This window comes from Mus musculus, chromosome 2 (genome assembly GCF_000001635.26).
Source record: "Mus musculus strain C57BL/6J chromosome 2, GRCm38.p6 C57BL/6J".
In the NCBI taxonomy this organism is placed as follows: domain Eukaryota; kingdom Metazoa; phylum Chordata; class Mammalia; order Rodentia; family Muridae; genus Mus; species Mus musculus.
The window spans coordinates 48,917,092-48,939,176 of NC_000068.7; the positions used below are offsets into that span (position 1 = coordinate 48,917,092).

A 22,085-nucleotide genomic window follows, 5' to 3' on the forward strand; every position below is an offset into this window, starting at 1 on the left:
GAAAAAGTTTATAATTCCGGTCCCTTAGTAACATGTAAAGATAAATACAGCTTTGTGATTATTGCCAACTTACGTGAACATTCTCATTCCATCTCTCAGCAAAAGCCTTATCTGGGAATTCTGCAGGTAGAGATAACTGTTCTTTAAATATTTTCAAATATTGTGGAAAATCAAATGAATTCATTAAATGTATCTGCCGGTGAGAAAATCGTGACTTCACTCTCTTTTCTAAGAGTTCCAAAATATCCTTGAAAACAAAAATGAAATTCATATAAGATGCATGTTGAAAAAATGCTGTTAGTCCCTTCCGCCTGGTCCTTGGTGCTGGGGCAGACCCCTAGCCCTAGTTGGTCTGCTCCCCTGCACACTCCATATCCTGATCCATCCTAGAGAACCCCCTGCACTCAGAGAAGTTGGTAAGAACCCCCACCCCCCCCAACCCCCACCCTTGGGAGCCTGGTGGACTCAGGACACATCACCCACCAAACCCCTGCCCTCCCTTTCCATCCCTTCTACCCCTTCAGCCCGGTCCTTGCTTCTGGGGCAGACCCCTAGTTTGGTTTGCTCCAGTAAAGTTTCCCTATCCTGATCTATCCTAGAGGACCAGCTTCACTCAGAGCAGTGGACTGAAGGCCTCCCAGGAGATCTACTGCAGCCAGGGCAACAGATCAGCAGCCCCCAGTTTGGAAGGCTCCACAGGTGGTCTGATACAGCCAGGGCAGCAGGCCTACCTGAGACCTGAAGCAACCCAGGGACAAAAGAGGCAGACTTCATAGAGTCACCTAGACCAACAAACACCAGGGATATCCAGATAGTGAAAGGCAAATGCAAGACCACAAACAACAAAAGCCAAAATATTTGGGCATCATCAGAACCCAGTTCTCACACCACAGCAAGCCCTGAATACACCAACACACTGAAAATCAGGAATCTGTCCTAAAATCCTATCTTATGAAGATAATAGAGTCCTTTAAGGAGTATATCAATAACTCACTAAAAGAAATAGAGAAAACCACAGGCAAACAGGTAAAGGAATTGAATGAAGTGATACACAAGACCTAAAAGTGGAAGTAGAAACATTAAAGAAAACACAAATGGAGGCAAACCTGGAAATGGAAAACCTATGAAAGAGGTCAGGAATTACAGATATAAGTATTACCAACAGAATACAAGAGATAGAAGAGAGAATCTCAGGTGTAGAAGATACAGTAGAAGAGATGGACACAACTGTCAAGAAAATTCAAAACATAAAAACTCCTAACCCAAAGCATTCAGGAAATTCAGGAAACAATGAAAAGACCAAATCTAAGAATAATCAGAATAGATGAGAACGAAGATTCCCTGCTCAAAGGACATGAAAATGTCTTCAACAAAATCATAGAAGAAAACATCCCCAACATAAAGAGAGAGAAGGCAATAAAGGTACAAGAAGCATATAGAACACCAAATAAATGGGATCAGATAAGAAAATCTTCTTGTCACATAATTATAAAAACAAGAAATGCACAGAGCAAAGAAAGAATATTAAAAGCTGCAAGGGAAAAAGGCCAAGTAACATACAAAGGTAGATCTATCAGAATTACACCAGACTTCTCAACAGAGACTATGAAAGCCAGAAGAGGCTGGTCAGAGGTCATGCAGACTCTAAGAGAACACAAATGCCAGCCTAGGCTACTATACCCAGCAAAACTCTCTATCAACCCAGCCTTACAGAGGATTCTGGAAGGAAAACTCCAACACCAAAGAAAGGACAAGTTACTAAGCATCTCACAACAAAGTCAGAAGCAGAGTGTCACAAGCACATAAAGCGACCTAAGGAAACAAACATACCAGGAACCAACAACAGTCGTCCCTCTTTAATATCTCTGAATATTAATGGACTCAAGTCACCTTTAGAGACATAAGCTAACAGACAGGATATGCAAACAAGATCCAGCATTTTGCTGCATACAAGAAAAATACCTCAATAACAAAGACAGGCCCAATCTCAGAATAAAAGGATGGAAAAAGGTCCCCCAAGCAAATGGAGTTGCCATCCTAATATCCAATAAAATAGACTTTCAACCAAAAGTTATCAAGTGTGATGAAGAAGGGCACTTCAAATTCATCGAGGGGACAATCCACCAAGAGAAAGTCTCAATTCTGAACATCTATGCCCCAAATGCAAGAGCACCCACATTCATAAAAGAAACTTTACTAAAGCTCAAAACACACAATGAACCCCAACAATAATAGCGGGAGATTTCAACAACCCACTCTCACCAATGGATAGGTCATTGAAACAGAAACTAAACAGAGACACAGTGAAACTAAAAGAAGTATGAACCAAATGGATTTAACAGATATCTATAGAACATTTCACCTTAAAACAAAAGAATAAACCTTTTTCTCAGCATCTCATGGCACCTTCTCCAATATTGACCATATAATTTATCACGAAACAACCCTCCACTGATACAAGAAGATTGAAATAATACCATGCATCCTATCAGTTCACCATGGCTTACGGCTGGTCTTTAATAACAGCAAAAACTACAGAAAGCCCACATATATGTAGAAACTGAACATTTCTCTACACAATGGCAACATGGTCAGGTAAGAAAAAGAAATTAAAGTGTTCCTGGAATTTAATGAAAATATTGACATACCATACCCAAACTTATGAGACAAAATGAAAGCAGTGCTAAGAGGAAAGTTCATAGCACTAAGTGCCCTGATAAAGAAACTGGAGAGATCTTATACTAACAACTTAACAGCACACCTGAGAGGTCTAGAACAAAAAGAAGCAAACTCAACCAAGAACAGTAGACAGTAGGAAATAGTCAAACTCAGGGCCTGAAATAAACCAAATAGAAACAAAGAGAACAATACAAAGAATCAAAAAAACCAAAATCTGGTTCTTTGAGAGAATCAACAAGATAGATAAACCCCTAGTCAAACTAACTAAAGTGTCAAGAGGCAGAATTCAAATTAATAAACTAAAAAATGAAAATGACATAACAACAGAAATGGAGGAAATTAAAAAAAAATCATGAGATCCTACTATTAAAGTCTATACTCAAAATGACATAACAACAGAAACGGAGGAAATTAAAAAAAAAATCATGAGATCCTACTATTAAGATCTATACCCAACAAAACAGGGACATGTAGATGAAATGGATGGTTTTCTAAAGAGATGCCACATATCAAAGTTAAATCAAGAGCAGGTAAACTATCTAAACAGGCCCATATCACATAAGGAAATAGAAGAAGTCATTAAAAAAACCTCCCAACCAAAAAAAGCACAGAGCCAGATGGATTTAGTGCAGAATTCTACCAGACCTTTAAAAGAGACCTGATACCAATTTTCCTCGAACTATTCCATAAAATAGAAACAGAAGGAACACTACTTAACTTGTTCTATGAAGAAACAATTATTCTGATACCTAAACCACACAAGGAGCCAACCAAAAAAGAGAACTTCAGTCTAATCCTGCTTATGAATATCGATACAAACAAACTCAATAAAATTCTTGCAAATCAAATCCAAGAACACATTAAAACAATCATTCATCATGATAAAGTAGGCTTCATTCCCGGGATGCAAGGTTGGATCAATATGTGAAAATCCATTAATGTAATAAACTATATTAAAAAACTCAAAAAGTACATGATCATCTCCTTAGATGCAGAATAGGCATTTGACAAAATACAATACCCCTTCCTGTTAAAAGTATTGGAGAGATCAGGAATTGAAGGCCCATACCTAAACATAATAAAAGCAATTTACTGTAAACCAACAGCAAATATCAAATTAAATGCAGAATTCTACCAGAATTCAGAAAGGTGAAGCAATCCCACCGAAATTGGGGGCAAGACAAGGATACCCACTCTCCCCATATCTATTCAATATAGTACTGGAACTGCTAGCTAGAACAATAAGACAACAAAAAGAGATCAAGGGGATACAAATTTGTAAAGAAGAAATAAATGTATCACTATTTGCAGATGATAGGATAGTATACATAAGTGACCCCAAAAATTCTACCAGAGAACTTCTCTGGTTGATAAACAACTTTAGCAAAGTGGTCAGATATAAAATTAACTCAAATAAATCAGTAGCTTTCCTTTATACAAAGGATAAACAGACTGAGAAGGAAACCAGAAAAGCATCTCCATTCACAATAGTCAGGAAAAATGTAAAATATCTTGGGGTAACTCTAACCAAAGAAGGGAAAGACCTATATGACAATAACTTCAAATCTCTTAAGAAAGAAATCGAAGATCTCAGAAAATGGAGAGACTTCCCATGATCATGGATTGGCAGAATTAACATAGTAAAAATGGCCATCCTACCAAAGGAAATCTATAGATTCAAGGCATTCCCCTTCAAAATCCCAACACAATTCTTGATATGGAAAGATATGGAAAGAGCAATTCTTAAATTCATCTGAAAAGGCAAAAAACTCAGAATAGCAAAAATAATTCTTAACAATAAAAGAACAGCAGGGGGAATCACCATCCCTGACCTCAAGCTTTACTACAGATCAATCATCATAAAACTGTATGGTATTGGCACAAAGACAGACAGGTTGGTCAATGGAATAGAATTGAAGACTTGGAAATGAAACCACACTTACGATCACTTGATCTTTGACAAAGGCGCCAAAAATTACAGTGGAAAACAGAAAGCATCTTCAATAAATTAAATGGCTGGTCTAGCTGGCTGGCTGTATGTAGAAAAATGAAAAAATTTGTGACCTTGCAAAAAGCTGAAGTCCAAGTAGATCAAGCACCTTAACATAAAAACTGACACACTGAATCTTTCTAGAAGAGAAAGTGGGAAAGAGCTTTGAACTCATTGGCACAGGGGGAAACCTGAACAGAACTCCAGTGGTTCATGCTCTAAGATCAAGAATTGATGGGCTGGTGAGATGGCTCAGTGGGTAAGAGCACCCGACTGCTCTTCCGAAGGTCCAGAGTTCAAATCCCAGCAACCACATGGTGGCTCACAACCATCCGTAACGAGATCTGACTCCTTCTTCTGGAGTGTCTGAAGACAGCTACAGTGTACTTACATATAATAAATAATGAAATCTAAAAAAAAAAAAAAAAAAAAAAAAAGAACCTAAGTTAATCACCAAAAAACCCCAAACACCAATCAAAAAATGGGGTATAGAATTAAACTGAGAATTCACAACTGAGGAATCTTGAATAGCTGAGAAACACCTAAAGAATGTCCTCCACCCAATGTGATCAGAGAAATGTAAATCAAAATGACCCTGAGAGTCCACCTTACACCAATCAGAATGGATAAGATCAAAACCTAGGTGACAACATACATTAGAAAGGATACAGAGAAAGAGAAATACTCCTCCAATCTCGGTAGGATTGGAAACTGGTACAACCACTCTGGAAATCAATCTGGAGGATCCTCAGAAAATTGGAAATAGCTGTACCTGCCAGCTATTTCACTCTTGGAAATATACCCAAAAGATGCCCCACCATGCCTTACGTGTGATAGCCAGAAGCTGGAAACAACCTAGATGTTCCACAACAGAAGAATAGACACAGAAAATGTGGTTTATTTACACAATGGAATGCTACTCAGCTATTAAGAACGAAAGAATTACAGGGCTGAGTGGTGGTGGTGCATGCCTTTAATCCCGGCACTTGGGAGGCAGAGGCAGGTGGATTTCTGAGTTTGAGCCCAGCCTGGACTACAGAGTGAGTTCCAGGACAGCCAGGGCTACACAGAGAAACCCTGTCTCGAAAAACCAAACAAACAAATAAAACAACAACAACAACAACAAAATTACAGGGATGGAAATGGCGAGCAGCCTGAGGAAAAGAAGGTCCTGAAACAGGCCCAAAGTGAGATCCAGCTCAAGGGGAGGTCTCAAGGCCTGACACTATTATTAAGGCTATGGAGCACTCACAAAAAAGGAACCTAGCATGACTGTACTCTGGAAGACCCAACAAGCAGCTCTGAAAGTCAGATATTCGCACCCAACCCAGTGGACAGAAGCTGCTGTCCCCTATGACTGAATTAGGGAAAGCTGAAAGAAGCTGAGGAGGAGGGTAACTCTGTAGGAGGACCAGCAGTCTCAATTAATCTGGACCCCCGAGATCTCTCAAACACTGGACTACCAAACAGGCAGCATAAACTAGCTGATATGAGGCCCCCAACACACATACAATAGAGGACTTCCAGGTCTGTGTTCATTCAAAGATGGTGCACCTAACCCTCAAGAGACTGGAGGCCCCAGGGAGTTTAGAGGTCAGATGGGGTGGGGCTAGGGCATCCACATGGAGGTAGGGGGTTTGGGGAGGTGTGGGATGTGGAGCATTCAGAGGGTGGATGGGGAAAGCGGAATGGAATATGGAGTATATAACATAAATTAATTTTAAAAATGCTGCTAGATAGTAAGTTAACTATAGCTTGTAACTCGTAACATGTATAATGTCTAAGTAAGCATGTGAAATGAGAGGAACTGAAGTCAGTGTTCTCAACCCTTCTAATGCTGTTGTCATGACCCCCAGACAGTATTTTCATTGCCATTTCCTAACTGTAATTTTGCTACTGTTATAAATTATACTACAAATATCTGATATGAAGGATGGTCTCAGCTTACCCCTTTGATCTCTGTAGAAGCGTTGTTCAACCCCGATATGGGTTGCAAACCACAAATTGATAACTACTGAACTAAATGATTCCTTTCTAGGCACCAGTATCATTGTGATTGCATTTTGGCCTCATTATCGAGTGCTAACATTCTCAAACCTACTAAGGACATACAAACAGCTACTGTTCCTGATCAGAGAGACATTAAGCACACCAGTGTGGAATTCTGCACAGCCTACAAAAAAATTCACAAAAAAATCTGAGGTAACAAAATGCTATGAGATTTGCTACCATTAACAAAAATTCAGATATCTTCATGATTTTGTTTAAGAACTTCAAGAAACATGATGTACAATGGAGCAAAATTCTATTTGATGAACTACAGTATTATCAAGCTGCTGTGATGAGTGGAAGGACTGAGTTCTCATCCTTTCCAATGAGAACAAATGCTCTTACAGGCTGAGCCATTTCTCCATCCAATTATTGTCTATTTTTAAGGTGGAACTAAATGCAAATGAACTTCGAGTATTTCTCATCTTCTTACAATATACTGAAAAACATAACCATGAGATGAAATTATTATTGTTTTGCCTCAACATTTTACAGGGAAGACAGACATAGATTAGATCATTTTATGTAGTTATTAAAATTACTAAATAAATGCTGGAGAGAGCCTCATTATACTACTATCTCCAACAAGAATTGATTTTCTACAATAAAATTTTCTTTTTTAAAAAGGTACTGGCTCCAGAAATGTATTTTTTTGTTTTTTACCTGAATGATCCTAACAAAGTAAAACAAGCAAAAGGGTTAATAAGCCATGATATGCATGAAAAATTTCAGTAATCTTAGGTTATTTAGGAAGTCAAATAGCAAAGAGAGAAAAACAAATACCTCAAATGTTTTTAAATGTATTATAGTGACAACTGCTGAATTATAGGGACAAGATGGAAAGATCTAAATTTAGTATACACACCAATTTATTTTCTACTAAAGAGAAGTTGTAAGTTACTTGTATAAATAAGTAGTGGAAAGGCAATGATTAATAAAGCAAACTCTAAGCAAATATTAAGAACCTGTACTTGGGTGCTGGGAAGATGGCTAAGAGTGAAACGGCCCCTGAAGTCAAGGCTGAGGATTTGTATTCAATTCCAGGAACCCACGGCACTAGGAGGAGACCCAGCTCCTCCAAGGTGCCACTGGGCAGTCACATGTCCACCATGGCATGCACCTTCCAAATAAGTAAGAAGGAACTGCAAAGAAAAAAATCTTGCTTCCGAGAATGGAGAAAAGAAGGAACTGAGAAGCTGCTCCAGTGTTAGTCAGTAATGACAGAAGTTACAAATACAAGGCTACAGGGATGATAAAGCAAAAGCAAACACTAAAGTGAAATTTTAAAAAGAAGGGTTTCTTGCTGACATAGCAACTGTTTTTATACCTATTCTTTGGTTTTTCTCTCTCTATATATATTTCTATAAATATATATGAGCATGATTCAACATAAAAGAAATACAGAATTAGAAAAATATGCATAAGCTACTCATGAATGTTTGTATATGGAACGTGTTTGAGGCCAGAGGTTAAGACTGGGTGTTAGGCTCAACTGCTCTCTGGTTTACAGTTTTTAAGACAGGGATTCTCAGGAACAGTGAGCCGGTTCAGAAGGTAAAGACACTTTCTACCAAGCCTGAGGTCCTTAGTTTGATCCCCAGACTCACATGGTAGAAGGAGAAAAGGGACTCCTAAAAGTTATTCTGTTGTTCACATACATGCTACAGTACATGTACCTTTTACATACCTATTGCATCCACATACAAAAAAAAGGACAGAAACAGCAAGACTCTCACTGAGCCCAAGGGTTGCTTATTTAGCTAGATAGGCTGGCTAAGAAGGCACAAAAATTCTGTATATATCTCCCCAGTGCTTGTTTAAAGTGGCCCACATCTATGTGTGTTGAAGTCTGAATTCAAATCTTCATGATATTTTCACCCAAAGGATTATTTTCTTATGTATATGTGTCATGCTTTGCATATATATGAGTGTGTGTGTATATGTGTGTAGGCCTGAGTTTGAGGTCAAGAGTATTCATCATGGCTTCCCATCTTTCTTGTTCATTGAGGCATAGATTCTCAATTTAACCCCCAAGTCCACCAATTAGACTAGTTTGGTCAGATAGCTTGCGCTAGAGATACATGGTAGGTCTTAGACTTCTGGGATTGCAAGTGGGTTGTCAGGCCCATTCCCTTTAGGCAAATAAGTATATTTTGAGGACTTGATTTTGTTCCTCCCATCTGACAAGCTCAGCTCCAGTTCCCTATCCGTTTCTTTAAAGAAAGATGTGTTTCTTTTAGCCTGGTGATAGCTTCTTATTTGGGGAGAAGATAAGTAGAGTAAGTATCAATGATAAATACAAAAGAATGATCTCAAAGCACATGAAGTATACCAAAGAGTATTTAAAAACATGTCAAAGACAGAAATTTCAGAGAAAAGCAATAAAGTGAAAATTTCATAAAAAAACAGAGGGAGGATTGTTAAAAGATGAATTAACCAACTGAAAGAACATTTATAAAAAGGAAAAAGAGCTGTAGGAAAAAAATAAAGAAATGAGCAAGCCTGAAATAAAACTACGAAATAAGAAGCTGGGAAATGGGAACCGTGAAGAAATTTGCAGACATAGCATTTACAGTAAGTTAGAGAAAAGAAGGTTCTCAGTTTTACATGTATACAGGAGTGCACACCGTAGATACAGATAGTTCTGGTAGTATAATCCTGTAACCTGTCCTCAGAGTGATCACAAAATCAAGATCTTTCTGAGACTTACAATAAGTTAAAGGACAGTCAGAGCAACTTATAAGTGAATTTTGCTATCAAAATAGTGAATACAATTCAGTAGTAACAGTGCTTGTCTACTATGTGTAATGTCTTAGATTTAGTTCTCAGGATTAGACAAAAACAAAACAGCAAAAAAGTTAAACACAGAAAGACTCATGTAAGTGTCTATAATTTTCCTTACTTAGGAATTCAGGTAAGACCATTTAAAAACCTATGCCAAAGCAAGAATTCATTCGACTGTTTTATTCCAAATTGAAAATTAATCTTGTATGAAAAAGTAAAATATATTACCAATTTGTATAAAATATTACTGCTATTACATAACTGATCCTTTACTTGCCAGAGTAGATATCTCACTTAATTCGTATTTTAGAGTTTTATTCCATTTCACTGGTAGGACTAAAATCATAGTTTATAGAACATGTAGCAATCTTTTCTTGTTTACCTCAACTGGAAAGCAGTATTAATGTATAAAGAATGGAAGAAAGATAAATTTCAAAAATATTAAGTTAAATAACATGTCAGTATAATGAAGATTGAATTTTTGAAATCTACACAGACTTACCAATCTACATGTAAGTCCAATAACTGCTACTGGTGTCTGTGCAGATTGAGAAATGTCAAAAAGATTATAAAGGAGTGTTTGATTTTTCTGATGAGCAAAAATATCAAATTCATCCAGTATGAAGATCACTGGGCAACTGCTAGTCCGGTCACCTAAAAAAAGAAAAAAAAAAGAGTTTAGATTGACAAGAAATTACATAAACTTTTCTTGTATTTTCAAAATGTTATACCTCAGTTTAAATTTCAGGTCAACACACATTGGTAAGTTACTCTGGGCAGGGCATTTACACATGCAGGCTTACTTCTACATAAGAAGTTAGACTCAGGACAAAGATGGCCATTGTTGTAAAGCAGTTTACAGGAGTCTAGCAGTTTGATGAAATAAATTGAGAAAATTAATTTGCAACATAGTTTTATAATTATGAAAATGTAGTTCCTTAATAATTACAATAATAAATAAAAAAATAATAATAATTACAATTTTTCAGTATTATCAAACACTCTAGGAGTCACTAATGAATAAAAACTGTTTCATAAGACAAATTTTCAGCCATTTAAGTTATCTCTACAAACACCATCTAGAATATAAAGTGTAATTTAAAAAACAAGGTAAAAAAACCCACAATAATTCTTTTTAATCCAAGTTTTAACATTTCATTCAGGAGGAAACGTTCAGTAGGACTCAATACATTCTCTTTTTACTTTGAATGGAAACTTCTCTAATAGAAAATTAAGACTTTAAGAATACATAATTTACATTTATGTAAAATCTTTCAAGCAAAGATTAAGAGGTTTATCTATTTCGATAATAAAACAAAATGATCTGAGAATAAAGATAATTTTGGCAAAAAAAACAAAAAAAACAAAAAACAAAACAAAAAAAAACAAAAAAAAATGTCTCCCACTATTATTGTGTGAGATGCAATGTGTGCTCTGAGCTTTACTAAAGTTTCTTTAATGAATGTGGCTGCCCTTGCATTTGGAGCATAGATGTTCAGAATTGAGAGTTACTCTTGGAAGATTTTACCTTTGATGAGTGTGAAGTGCCCTCCTTGTCTTTTTTGATAACTTTGGATTGGAAGCTGATTTTATTCGATATTAGAATGGCTACTTCAGCTTGTTTCTTGGGACCATTTGCTTGGAAAACTGTTTTCCAGCCTTTTACTCTGAGGTAGTGTCTGTTTTTGTGCCTGAGGTGGGTTTCCTGTATGCAGCAAAATGTTGGGTCCTGTTTAATTAGACAGTCTGTTAGTCTGTCTTTTTATTGAGGAATTGAGTCCATTGATATTAAGAGATATTAAGGAAAAGTAATTGTTGCTTCCTGTTATTTTTATTGTTAGAGTTGGGATTCTTCTGTTCATGTGGCTGTCTTATTAGGTTTGTTGAAAGATTACTTTCTTGCTTTTTCTAGGGTGTAATTTCCCTCCTTGTCTTGGAGTTTTCCCTTTATTACCCTTTGAAGGGCTGGATTCATGGAAAGATACTGAGTAAATTTGGTTTTGTCATGGAATACTTTGGTTTCTCCATCTATGGTAATTGAAAGTTTTGCTGGGTATAGTAGTCTAGGCTGGCATTTGTGTTCTCTTAGGGTCTGTATAATATTTGTCCAGGACCTTCTGGCTTTCATAGTCTCTGGTGAGAAGTCTGGTGTAATTCGAATAGGTCTGTCCTTATAAGTTACTTGACCATTTTCCCTTACGGCTTTTAATATTCTATCTTTGTTCTGTGCATTTGGTGTTTTGATTATAATGTGTCCAGAGGAATTTCTTCTCTGATCCAGTCTATTTGGAGTTCTGTAGGCTTCTTGTATGTTCATGGGCATCTCTTTCACTAGGTTAGGGAAGATCATGTCTATGATTTTGTTGAAGATGTTTTCTGACCCTTTTAGCCAAAGATACAATTTTGTAATTGTCTTTGAACTCTGGATATAAAGGACTCTCAAACATGCTTCAAAGATATTTATGCAATTATATTTTCAACCTGGTACTTTTTAATCTAAAATTTTGCCTATTATAACCTATCCAGGAAAATACATGAATAATCTTTTAAACATTTTTTCCTAGGTAAAAAACAAAAACATGTAACTTTTATAGCATCTTTATATTCAAGACAACCATAATAACCAAATAATATGAAAATTTATTTTATTATTGTTTGTCTGAGACGGTCCCATTTCTTCCTATCTTAAGCTCTTAAGTGTTGTGATTACAGGTAAGCAATTTTAGCTTTTTAAATTTGAATTATTAGTATGTCTGTATGATGTCTTTGTGTACATGCTCTAGTGTGTTATGGTGAGCATGTGGAAGTTGGAGGGCACCTTTACATCTTGGCTTTGAGGAGCAAACTCAGGTTGTCAAGATAGTGTGCTAAGTGCTTATTACATGCTGAGCAACCTCACAGATACTGAGTTTACCCCTTTAAAAAAATCATATTCTATGAATCATTACAGTGGCCATTAGATCACTTATTTAAATTATTTAACTTCCATACCTTTTTCTTTCCTTTTTCTGATTTTTTTGTAAAAATCTGTAATACTTAAATAATCAGAGAAGACTGAAGGTAAAATCAAGAATCCTTAACATGTACCTTTTTGCAAAGCTTCCAGAAGAAATGAAAGGTTTTCAGCAAAGCTTCCCTGCACAATAAAAATAGATAAGACCGAAGCTTAATAAAATAAATTAGAATGAATATTAAAACATTTACAAAAGAACATATCTATGCATTGTTTTTATTGGGAAATTAGCCATTGAACAGATTCTCAATTGAATATCTGCATTAATTATCTGTAACTTAAATACAAAAGGAGAGGAAAGTATAAGAACTGAAATTGATAGAAGTATGTCATGTGTGAAGTTTCCTTTTTATTTTTTCCTGGATAATACTGGTAGAAATGTTAGATAACAGTATAGTTTCTGGAGGATTGCTAGATTCTAAATATAGCTGAGGACTAGAAATATATTCCACTTTATATCTTTAAACACAACACTTTCTTTCTAGTCTCAAATTAATTTACACCAGCAAAAAACTTAACATGGGTTAAAATCAGATCCAAACTGGGGAGTTTGCTTAAAATATTAACCATCGATTTTCTAGATAAGAACGCCTATTTAGCAATTTGTGTTTACCACATTATCTGTTTCTTTGGAATACATCTAAAGTACTTTTGGAAAAAACTTAAACATTTTGGAAGAATGTTTGTCCACATGTGGGTATGTGCACATTGAAGGCACAGAGGCCAGAGATACTGCTCCCTGACCTGGATTTAGAACATAGTTGTGAACCAACTGACACAGGTATTTGAATCCAAACTCAGCTCCTCTGGAAGAGCAGTAAGCACCTTTCTGGTGAACCTATCCACTTCCTCAATCACGTATTTTAAAGAAAAAGTCAACTTTAAATTTGAGGAACTATAAAAAGAGAAAAGAAACACAATAGGTTTCTTTTCCAGAAAGAACCTTATGTAACATAAACATTTTTAGTTTTTTTTACACTTAATTATTTTGTGTGTCTGTGCAGCACAATGTACATTTGGAGGGCAGAGAGCATTTTATAGGAGTGCATTCTTTCCTTCCTTTAAGTGGGTTCTGATATGTTGTCACGCTAGGTAGCAAGAGTGTCTAAGCGCAGAGCCAAATCACCAGTTCAGCATGATGATTTAAGTGTAACCACCTACAATAATAATCACATGCTAATACCAAGAATGAGTGAGTCTACACAATTAATTACTGTAACTAACACTGCCTTGTAGAGATAATCTGTTTGGAAATCAGCAGTCAATTACTTATTCAAAGATACGTTGTCTTCTGTTTTTTTTCAATAGTTCATTATACCTCATCATAAAGTATGCACACACATTTATTCAAATATATATGAAAAAGTATATGTACATACATACACAGAAAAATATATATGATGTACCTATAAAATATATTTACTCAAAGACTATGAACACAGTAAAGTTCTGGCTTAAGCAACTTTTGTTCTTTCATGTCCAGACTACAAAAACTTATGAGCTCAGGCAAACTCATCAGTCTCTATTTGAGACCTAATCTCCAAAAAAGAGGAGATTATGAGATAATAATCTTTTAATAGCCATCCCTTGTTATTGTGGAGGATTGGATATTGGACCCCCTTTTCATACACACAAATACCAAATGTTTAAGTGATCAATCCCACTAAGTAAAATAGCATAGTATTTACAAATTAATTGCATACCATAATCCATTACTTCTATATTACTCTCAATACCTTAATAGAGTGCAGTACTAGATGTCATATTTAGTTTTTGCCTACTTGACCAAAATCTACACAGATATTGGAAAAGAAAATCTTGACTAAAAACTGCTTCCATCAGACTGGCCTATGAGCAAGTTTTTAAAGCCCTTTCCTGACTGCTAATTTACATATGGGGCCCAGCTCACTATGAGCAGTACTAATCCTGGGCAGATGGACCTGAGTTCCTCCATGGTTCCAGCCTCTGTTCCTGCTTGAGTTCCTATAATCTGGAAGCAGTTAGCCAGATTATTAACCCTGTTATCGCCAGATTAGTTTTGATTAATATATTAAAGAAACAGAAAGCAACCTAAAAATATTATCTAGATATTATTTATTAGCTCTTCTAATGTATTATTTAAAAATATAAAAACAAAATACAAAGCCGGGCGTGGTGGCGCACTGTTTTAATCCCAGCACTCCGGAGGCAGAGGCAGGTGGATTACTGAGTTCGAGGCCAGCCTGTTCTACAAAGTGAGTTCCAGGACAGCCAGGGCTATACAGAGAAACCCTGCCTCGGAAAAAACAACAACAACAACAACAACAAAAACCAAAAACCAAACAAAAAAAAAACCCAAAGTCTGTCCAAGCTTAGCATAAATGCATTTATTTTTCTTGAATATCTTCAGTTTGATATTGGTTGCATATACAGATATCGGACCTAAATATACAAAGGACTGACTTTCATGATAATCACAATAGCCGTGATTGGAATGAGATTGTAATACAACTGCCTCTTTCATGAATTTACACAAATACAGTACTAATATATCCATCTAGGAACATTAGAATTAACCCCCCCACAGATCATTTGCTACAGTTTTAATAGGAATTCTTGTTGAACACAGTTATTAATAAAGGAACACTCTGACTTTATTTCTCAACAGTTTGTAGAGCAGGAAAGGAGAAAATATAGTTGGCTCAACTTTTTGTTGCTAACTTAAAGAATGCAATTCCTAGATACTAGAAGCGTGTGTGCATAGCTGTATTCAGATCACTGCAGCACAGAGCAAAGAGTGGTAAGATAAGAAAGACAGTACTGCAGGCACAGCAGTAAACAGAAAATGGACTTGGGAAATGTGTATCTCATCTGCATATGGAGTCTCGGACATGGATTACTCATGTCTTCCTTAGGTCATTTATGTGAGGTAAACAGCTGAATGAGACATTTCCAACACTACAGTCTGAAGCACTATCGGTACTTTGAGACTTCAAGGCACACCAGCATACCCTAAGTGACGGAAATGAAGTAACAGATATTCATACAGCACATTAGCATCCAACAGAGTATTTAATCAAAAGGACATTTACGCCCCTTCTTTAGAATAATCTTGTTACATACACAAAGTAAGTATACTTAGTCAAAGAATCTGATATTGAGAGAGATTCATTGATCCGACAGCCTAGTATCACCAACAGGGAATCAACTCTTAACAACAAGTCAATCCACGATGCCATTTTTAAATTCAAAATAGTATCTAATATGCTCACGCTACTTCATAAGTCTTGATTTAAAAAGACTTTTACTTAAACAGTCATAAAAATACATAAAAACAACCACCAAAATAAAAAAAAGCTTGATGACTAAATATGCCATACATTAAGTCTTATCCTAACAAAAATCTTACATCAACTTCTAACATATATATTACATAACTTTCTAATATGACTCTCCTAGCCTTCCAGAAATAAAATATCTGAAATGATACTTACAAAAACTTTATCTTCAACTACATTGTCTAGATTTAATTGTCTTGTGATCTCTTTCAGAGCAATTTTTTCATTTGTCTGCAGGAGTCCTGAAACAGAGTACAATTAATGGTGTCTAAATAAAAAGAAGCAAGTATTTGACACAGATTATTTTCCAAGTAAATGTATTTTCTAATGCTTTTAAAAATTTAATTAGAAAGAATATAATCAGATTGCTATTTCATATTACTTCTTCTAAAAATATGGTAATCGAAGCATTCCTTGGAGATGGCACTATTTAAGAAAAAAAAACTATTTAACTATTTGAAAATATACACTTTTACCATATATACTTTCCTTTAATATCTAAAAGCCATTAAACAGGCATACAGTTTTTAATATATAGACAGACTTAAAACACAAATGAATTTATTATCATCATATGCAAAACTAGTTCACATTGTTTCTTAATGGAAAAATAATGATATACTCACCATTTAAGTGAACTTGTATCACATTTTCACTCACTTCTATTTCCATGAGTTCTTTCAAAGCATGATTTAATAACTAAATATAAAAATGTGTAAAATGTTTAATTTGGAAAAGATAAAATGAAGCTATTCTTTCTTAAAATCATAAATGTTGAGAATAAATATAAACAAATAAATTACTTTATAGCTAATAGGTTTAGATATATACAATTCATTATGTCTAAGTCTAATGGCAAAGCCTAACTGAAACTTTAATATCTTAATAATTTATATAAACTATTAATAAACATTGGAAGCAATCATAAAACCTTCTTTTGTAATCTCTATGACTCAGTACATTTTACTATTCAGTAACATTTCTCTACCAGGTGCCACTGAAAGCAGTTAAAAGCTATAGAAAAAAATAAACCTAAATAGTTGTAAAAGGTTTGTCCTCCAATGTCAATTTTATGCAACACTGTTGATAGTCTGCATATTGTCATGAAATAAGAAATAGCAAATAGTTAAAAAGAAAAATATAAACTATTTACTCATGAACAAGAATAGAAAAGCATAGTGATGAAATTTAGCTGGACGCAGCAGCAATTAGCCTGTAATCCCAGCACTCAGGAGGTGAAGGCAAAGAGTGAGAAATTGAAGAGTCAGGATGACCTGCAACCTGAACTATATGAAATTGTTTCACAAACAAATAATCAAAACAAAACAAAAAACAAAACAAAACAAAAAACAATACAAAAGTTAGTAAAAGGTTAGATGAAATTGTAAGATTACCAATAATAATTACTATGAAAATGTACTTATACTGAGAATGTATTATTGTAATATAAAATTTGTAAATGAAGAAGATTAAGGGCAATGTAAAACACTTTTATTCACATCAAAAATGGTCCAGGAGACACTATTGCATATGCCAGCAAGATTTTGCTGAAGGGACCCTGATATAGCTGTCTCCTGTGAGGCTTTGCCAGTGCCTGGCAAATACAGAAGTGGATGCTCACAGTCATCTAATGGATAGAACACAGGGCCCCCAATGGAGGAGCTAGAGAAAGTACCCAAGGAGCTGAAGGGGTCTGCAACCCTATAGGTGGAACAACAATACGAACTAACCAGTACCCCCAGAGTGAGTGTCTCTAGCTGCATATGTAGCAGAAGATGGCCTAGTCGGCCATCATTGAGAAAAGAGGCCCCTTGGTCTTGCAAACTTTATATGCCCCAGGACAGGGGAGCACCAGGGCCAAGAAGTAGGAGTGAGTGGATAGGGGAGTAGGGCTTGGGGAGGGTATAGGGGACTTTTGGGATAGCATTTGAAATGTAAATGAAGAAAATATCTAATAAAAAATGTGGGGAAAAAAGATATAAAATTTAAAAAAAAAAAGTGGTCCAGGAAAACAGAGGTTAGGTGTACATATAAGTAAAGAGAGTAGACAGATTTTACAAAAGGATAGTAAACATAGAAATTAACTTTGGTATGTGTGGATTTTAAGCACATGGAATTATACACAGGTACTCTTGATCTAGATTCTCTTAAAAAAACAAACAAACAAACAAACAAACAAAAAAAAACAAAAAAACCTCTCTGGGTACAACTGTCTGACTTCTGTAGTAGTTCAGCTGAGAAGAAACAATAAAAGCAACCATAAGAGATAAGACAGTACTTTCCTATCTTTCAATCAGATCGACTCTATCACAAGAGAACATCTGTGACTCATACAAACTTTCTCCCTAACAACACTACTTTCAACGTATTTTTAAAAAGTATTGCATTGTGTGCTGCCTCCTATCTCTTACATTTCACTGACATTTATATTTTACTTGGGAGCCATTTTGTTTCAATTCATGAATCACACATTAGAAAACATTTCAAATCCTTTAAAGGATAGACATTAGTAAAACTTTTTATCTCCTAAGTGTATCAAGAGAGTCTGAGCACTCTTCCACTGAGCTCATCTACACAAGCTTGCTTCCTTTGATTTGTACACTGTTATGATAGACGGTACAAAGAAAGATAAAATGTCCTACTAAGCCACAGGGATCTGAGACTTCTGTGAGGCTCAGCCACTTATATAATCTAAATACAGCAAAAAGAAAAGAAAAAAGAAAAACTAAAGAAAATCTCACTCCAGGATTTTCTCCACAAAACAAAATTCATGCAAAATCCTTGCAATTCTAAGGAGAGGAAAAACAAAAACAAAAACAAAAACACCTGTGAGGAAGCCTATAACCCCAGGCAGTAGATACATTAAGGAAAACAATCAAAACCACAAATGTATTTTACATAGTTCTTCTGTTGAAAAAAGTTGTTAAATTAAAGCAAAAGAAAATTATAAAAACCAAACAACAACAAATGGCAAAGAATTGGAAATTATACCAAGTAAGCAGGAGGACCAAAGCAGGCTAGAGTAAGACATCTTATAAGAAATGTATAAATTCTTGAAACAGTAATAAAGTTGTCAATTACCAAGTTATGTTCTTTAAATGGAAATGGTAGTATAAATAAAAATTCTTCATCTTACATAATATAGAACCAACATGTACTATTTTAAAAAATAGAAACAGTTTTAATTTACTATCTTAACTATTTTTAAGGTATAATAATATGCCTGAACAAAATATTAATTTGCTATTACAGAATACTAGAAAAATACAATTTATACAACTTAGCACATTAAAATTTAATAGTAATACATTCAAATGTTGATGTATTTGTTTTGTATATTGTAAAAAGGAACAGATGAGAGGGAGAAGAATTTTTGAGATTAACTAAGTCAGAAGAAGAGAAATATGACATAAATACTGATGACCTTGACATGAAAGATTTGTTTGAAGGTTAAAAATAAATTGTAAAACTGTGAAAACTGTAAAAAGGGGTAAAAATGCTTGTGGGGAATCACTGTATGATGATGACCCGTGAAGTCCTGAGTTGGGACCCTCAGAGCCCATGTATGTATGGAAGCATGGACCTTATACTCTCAGTGGCAGATGGGAGGATTGAAATCCCTGCCCCAGTATAGGGCAATATACCAAGCAGAGAACATAAAAAGCATGATCAACTCCCATACCACAACCTAACTTTGTAGAATACCTGCATGGATTTTGTCATTTAAAAGGAATAGAAAACAAAGAATGTTGCAAGACAATAAAACGAAAAACATTTTTAGTGTATCTGATATAAAAACTTCAAATGTGTATTAAAGCAATGATATATGAGAAACTTAAGTCTTTTACTGTGGTCTTTCCTGATCCTCGTGGTCCAACAATGAGTACAGAATTGCTTTCTCCATAGATAGCAGTTCTTTTGAGTAGCTCAATCAAATGCCTAAAATGATACGGAAAGGCAGAATTAATAAAAAAAAAAGGTGAAATAATTTATTGGGTCATACTTTTAAAAGGCTAAACCTGAAAGTCAGTATTAATTTTACCCTTTTGGCTCTCTAGCCCAAAGGATCTAAATTTTCCTGCATATAGAAAATACACAGAAAAGAACATTAGCCGCTAGAGATTCTCTAGAGACCAGAAAAGGAAATCCAGGAAAGTGGGAATTCATTTGGTCTCATAGTGGGAGAAGATAAGGGACAATTAAGCTAACTTTTAGGTCCTCTAGGCTTAGAGAGAATTATTTTTGCTAGCACTTTGGTCCTTATCACCTGAGCTGGCTACCAGGTGTTAAGTACCAGAATTCTTTCAATAATAGCAGGTAATTAACACAAAAGAAGTATTAGGGACCATATGTCCTTATCAATAACATTATGAGACATTAAGTACTTACATGTGTTCCTGTTTTACAATATTGTTTCTATATATAAAACATAACTTCATCATAACTTAAGATAATGCATATTATCTTTTCAAAACTCAGAGAGGAAATGAAAATGAACTTATAATGGAGGAGCTGATATCAGACTCACTTGTATTGTACTTGCACTCCAAAGAGGTTGCTATGTGGACTATGATGACAAAATCTTTCACGTAAAATTCTTTGTACCTGATAAACATAAGATGAACAGATGTAATAAAAATATTACACATGTAATAAAAGTGAATGTTAAAGCTTATTTGTAGCAGCCAGGAATTAAATACTAACTGCTCTGGCACCATTTTTCTGAGTTATAAAAATAGATTCTTCTTTTATCTAGTGTCAGGTAAATAATGAGATGTCACGTCAGTGAATGGCAGAACTACTTCTTTACATCACCAACTCAAAAGCTGTTTCAGTGCACGGGCAAAGCAATCTAACCTAACAGTGCCAGTGCAACCACACAGTCTCTCCTAAAATGTCTTGGCGTCATAACAATCAGTCTGGACCACCTGCCCTAAAGGTCAAGATTCCACAGGAAACTAAGCTTGGAGATCTGTGTAGGTTTAAATATCCATTAGATTCTGAGCACAGAAACACTACAAGGTTACTATTCACAGCTTAAAAGTCACTGCAAAAAAGGCAGAAATATAAATTCAAATAACAAACTACAAAACAAAACTAGTTCAATCTACAAGCCAGTATTTAATTATGTGTAAGAAACGACATTTAACTAGACTATAGAATAAAGAATTAGACCCAGGGATGTAGTTCCATGACAGACATACTGCCTAGTATATATGTTCAGACCCTGGTTTCTGTCACCATAACTGCAAAAATAAATACATGAATTAAAAGAAGAAAAACCTTAAAACCATTATTCCTTTTCTGGATCTGGTGCTACTAGAGTAATCATTCAAGGACAATCCTTAGGTAGCTGTCTAAGACCTGAACAAATGTGCTGGAATAAAGACTGTAGCATTCTTTGCTGCTTCAAGACAGAGTCTAGAAGTCTAGACTCTGCTTTCAGAGTCTAAAAGTACCAAAGATATAGTGAGGGTTATTTTTTTAAACACATATAAAAGGATAAAGTTAATGATTCATGTTTATTATTTTAGATGAAGCACAAATAATGGAATTAGTGTCAAAGGAGTCATTTAAGTCAACATTAAAAGATCAAGTCTTTTTCAGATCTAAACATCTAAATAGAGAATTAACACTTTTCTGTCAGGCCTATTTTGAAGATTAAAGCAGTATTATCTATAATACAATATAGGAATTATATGAGTAATAGTTGATTCCCATTAATCACTAAAATGGATTTTTAGACATCTAAAGAATCAATGAATTATATCTATCATCCACAAGGTTAATATAATATTAATTGGAAGAACCGTCCACTTTACATACAAAAAAAAAAAAAAAAGAGCTCCTTATCTTTCTTATCTTTTAAGCAGTAATTTTTCTTAAAAAAGAAAAATGAGGTCAAGATTGAGCAGATAGCTCAGTTGATAAATTGTTTGCTGTGCTGAAGCTAAGTTCAGATTCTCAACACCTACATAAAATGCCTGGCACAACAAGCTCATGCCAGTAACTCCAGACCTGGAAAGTGGAGATGGGAGACTATGGAGCTTGCTGCCCAGTCAGTCTAGCCAACTGGCAAGATCTATGTCCAGCAAGAGACCTCATTTAATAATATCTTGGAGAATGACAGAGGAGGATACTTAGCAACCCTTACTGGCCTAGAGACACATATCTAACACATATACATGTATTTAAGAAAAAAAAAGTGTTTTTAAGTCTTTCAAATTTAACATTGCTTTTTAAAAGTAATGTG

General features: G+C 35.1%; 1 protein-coding gene across 15 annotated transcripts in view; it reads right to left on the reverse strand.

Annotated features, from left to right (window-relative positions):
- Window positions 1–22,085, reverse strand: part of Orc4 (origin recognition complex, subunit 4) — a 50,079-nt gene that overhangs the window by 14,268 nt on the left and 13,726 nt on the right. For 9 of the 15 annotated variants that reach the window (XR_374094.3, NR_149355.1, NR_033442.2 and 6 more), the window contains exons 3-9: window positions 20,361–20,437; window positions 19,681–19,771; window positions 16,459–16,531; window positions 15,989–16,074; window positions 12,590–12,638; window positions 10,005–10,156; window positions 74–247 (exon numbers count right to left, since the gene is read on the reverse strand). Coding sequence is in view for 9 of the 15 variants with exons in the window: in XM_006498064.4 (XP_006498127.1) it covers window positions 74–247; window positions 10,005–10,156; window positions 12,590–12,638; window positions 15,989–16,074; window positions 16,459–16,531; window positions 19,681–19,771; window positions 20,361–20,437 (702 nt within the window). In the remaining 6 variants the exon portion in view is untranslated. Of the gene's footprint in view, window positions 1–73; window positions 248–10,004; window positions 10,157–12,589; window positions 12,639–14,655; window positions 15,507–15,988; window positions 16,075–16,458; window positions 16,532–19,680; window positions 19,772–20,360; window positions 20,438–22,085 lie in introns of those variants that run through there. The other 6 variants (XR_001782774.2, XM_006498066.4, XM_030251581.1 and 3 more) reach the window with 3 other exon arrangements.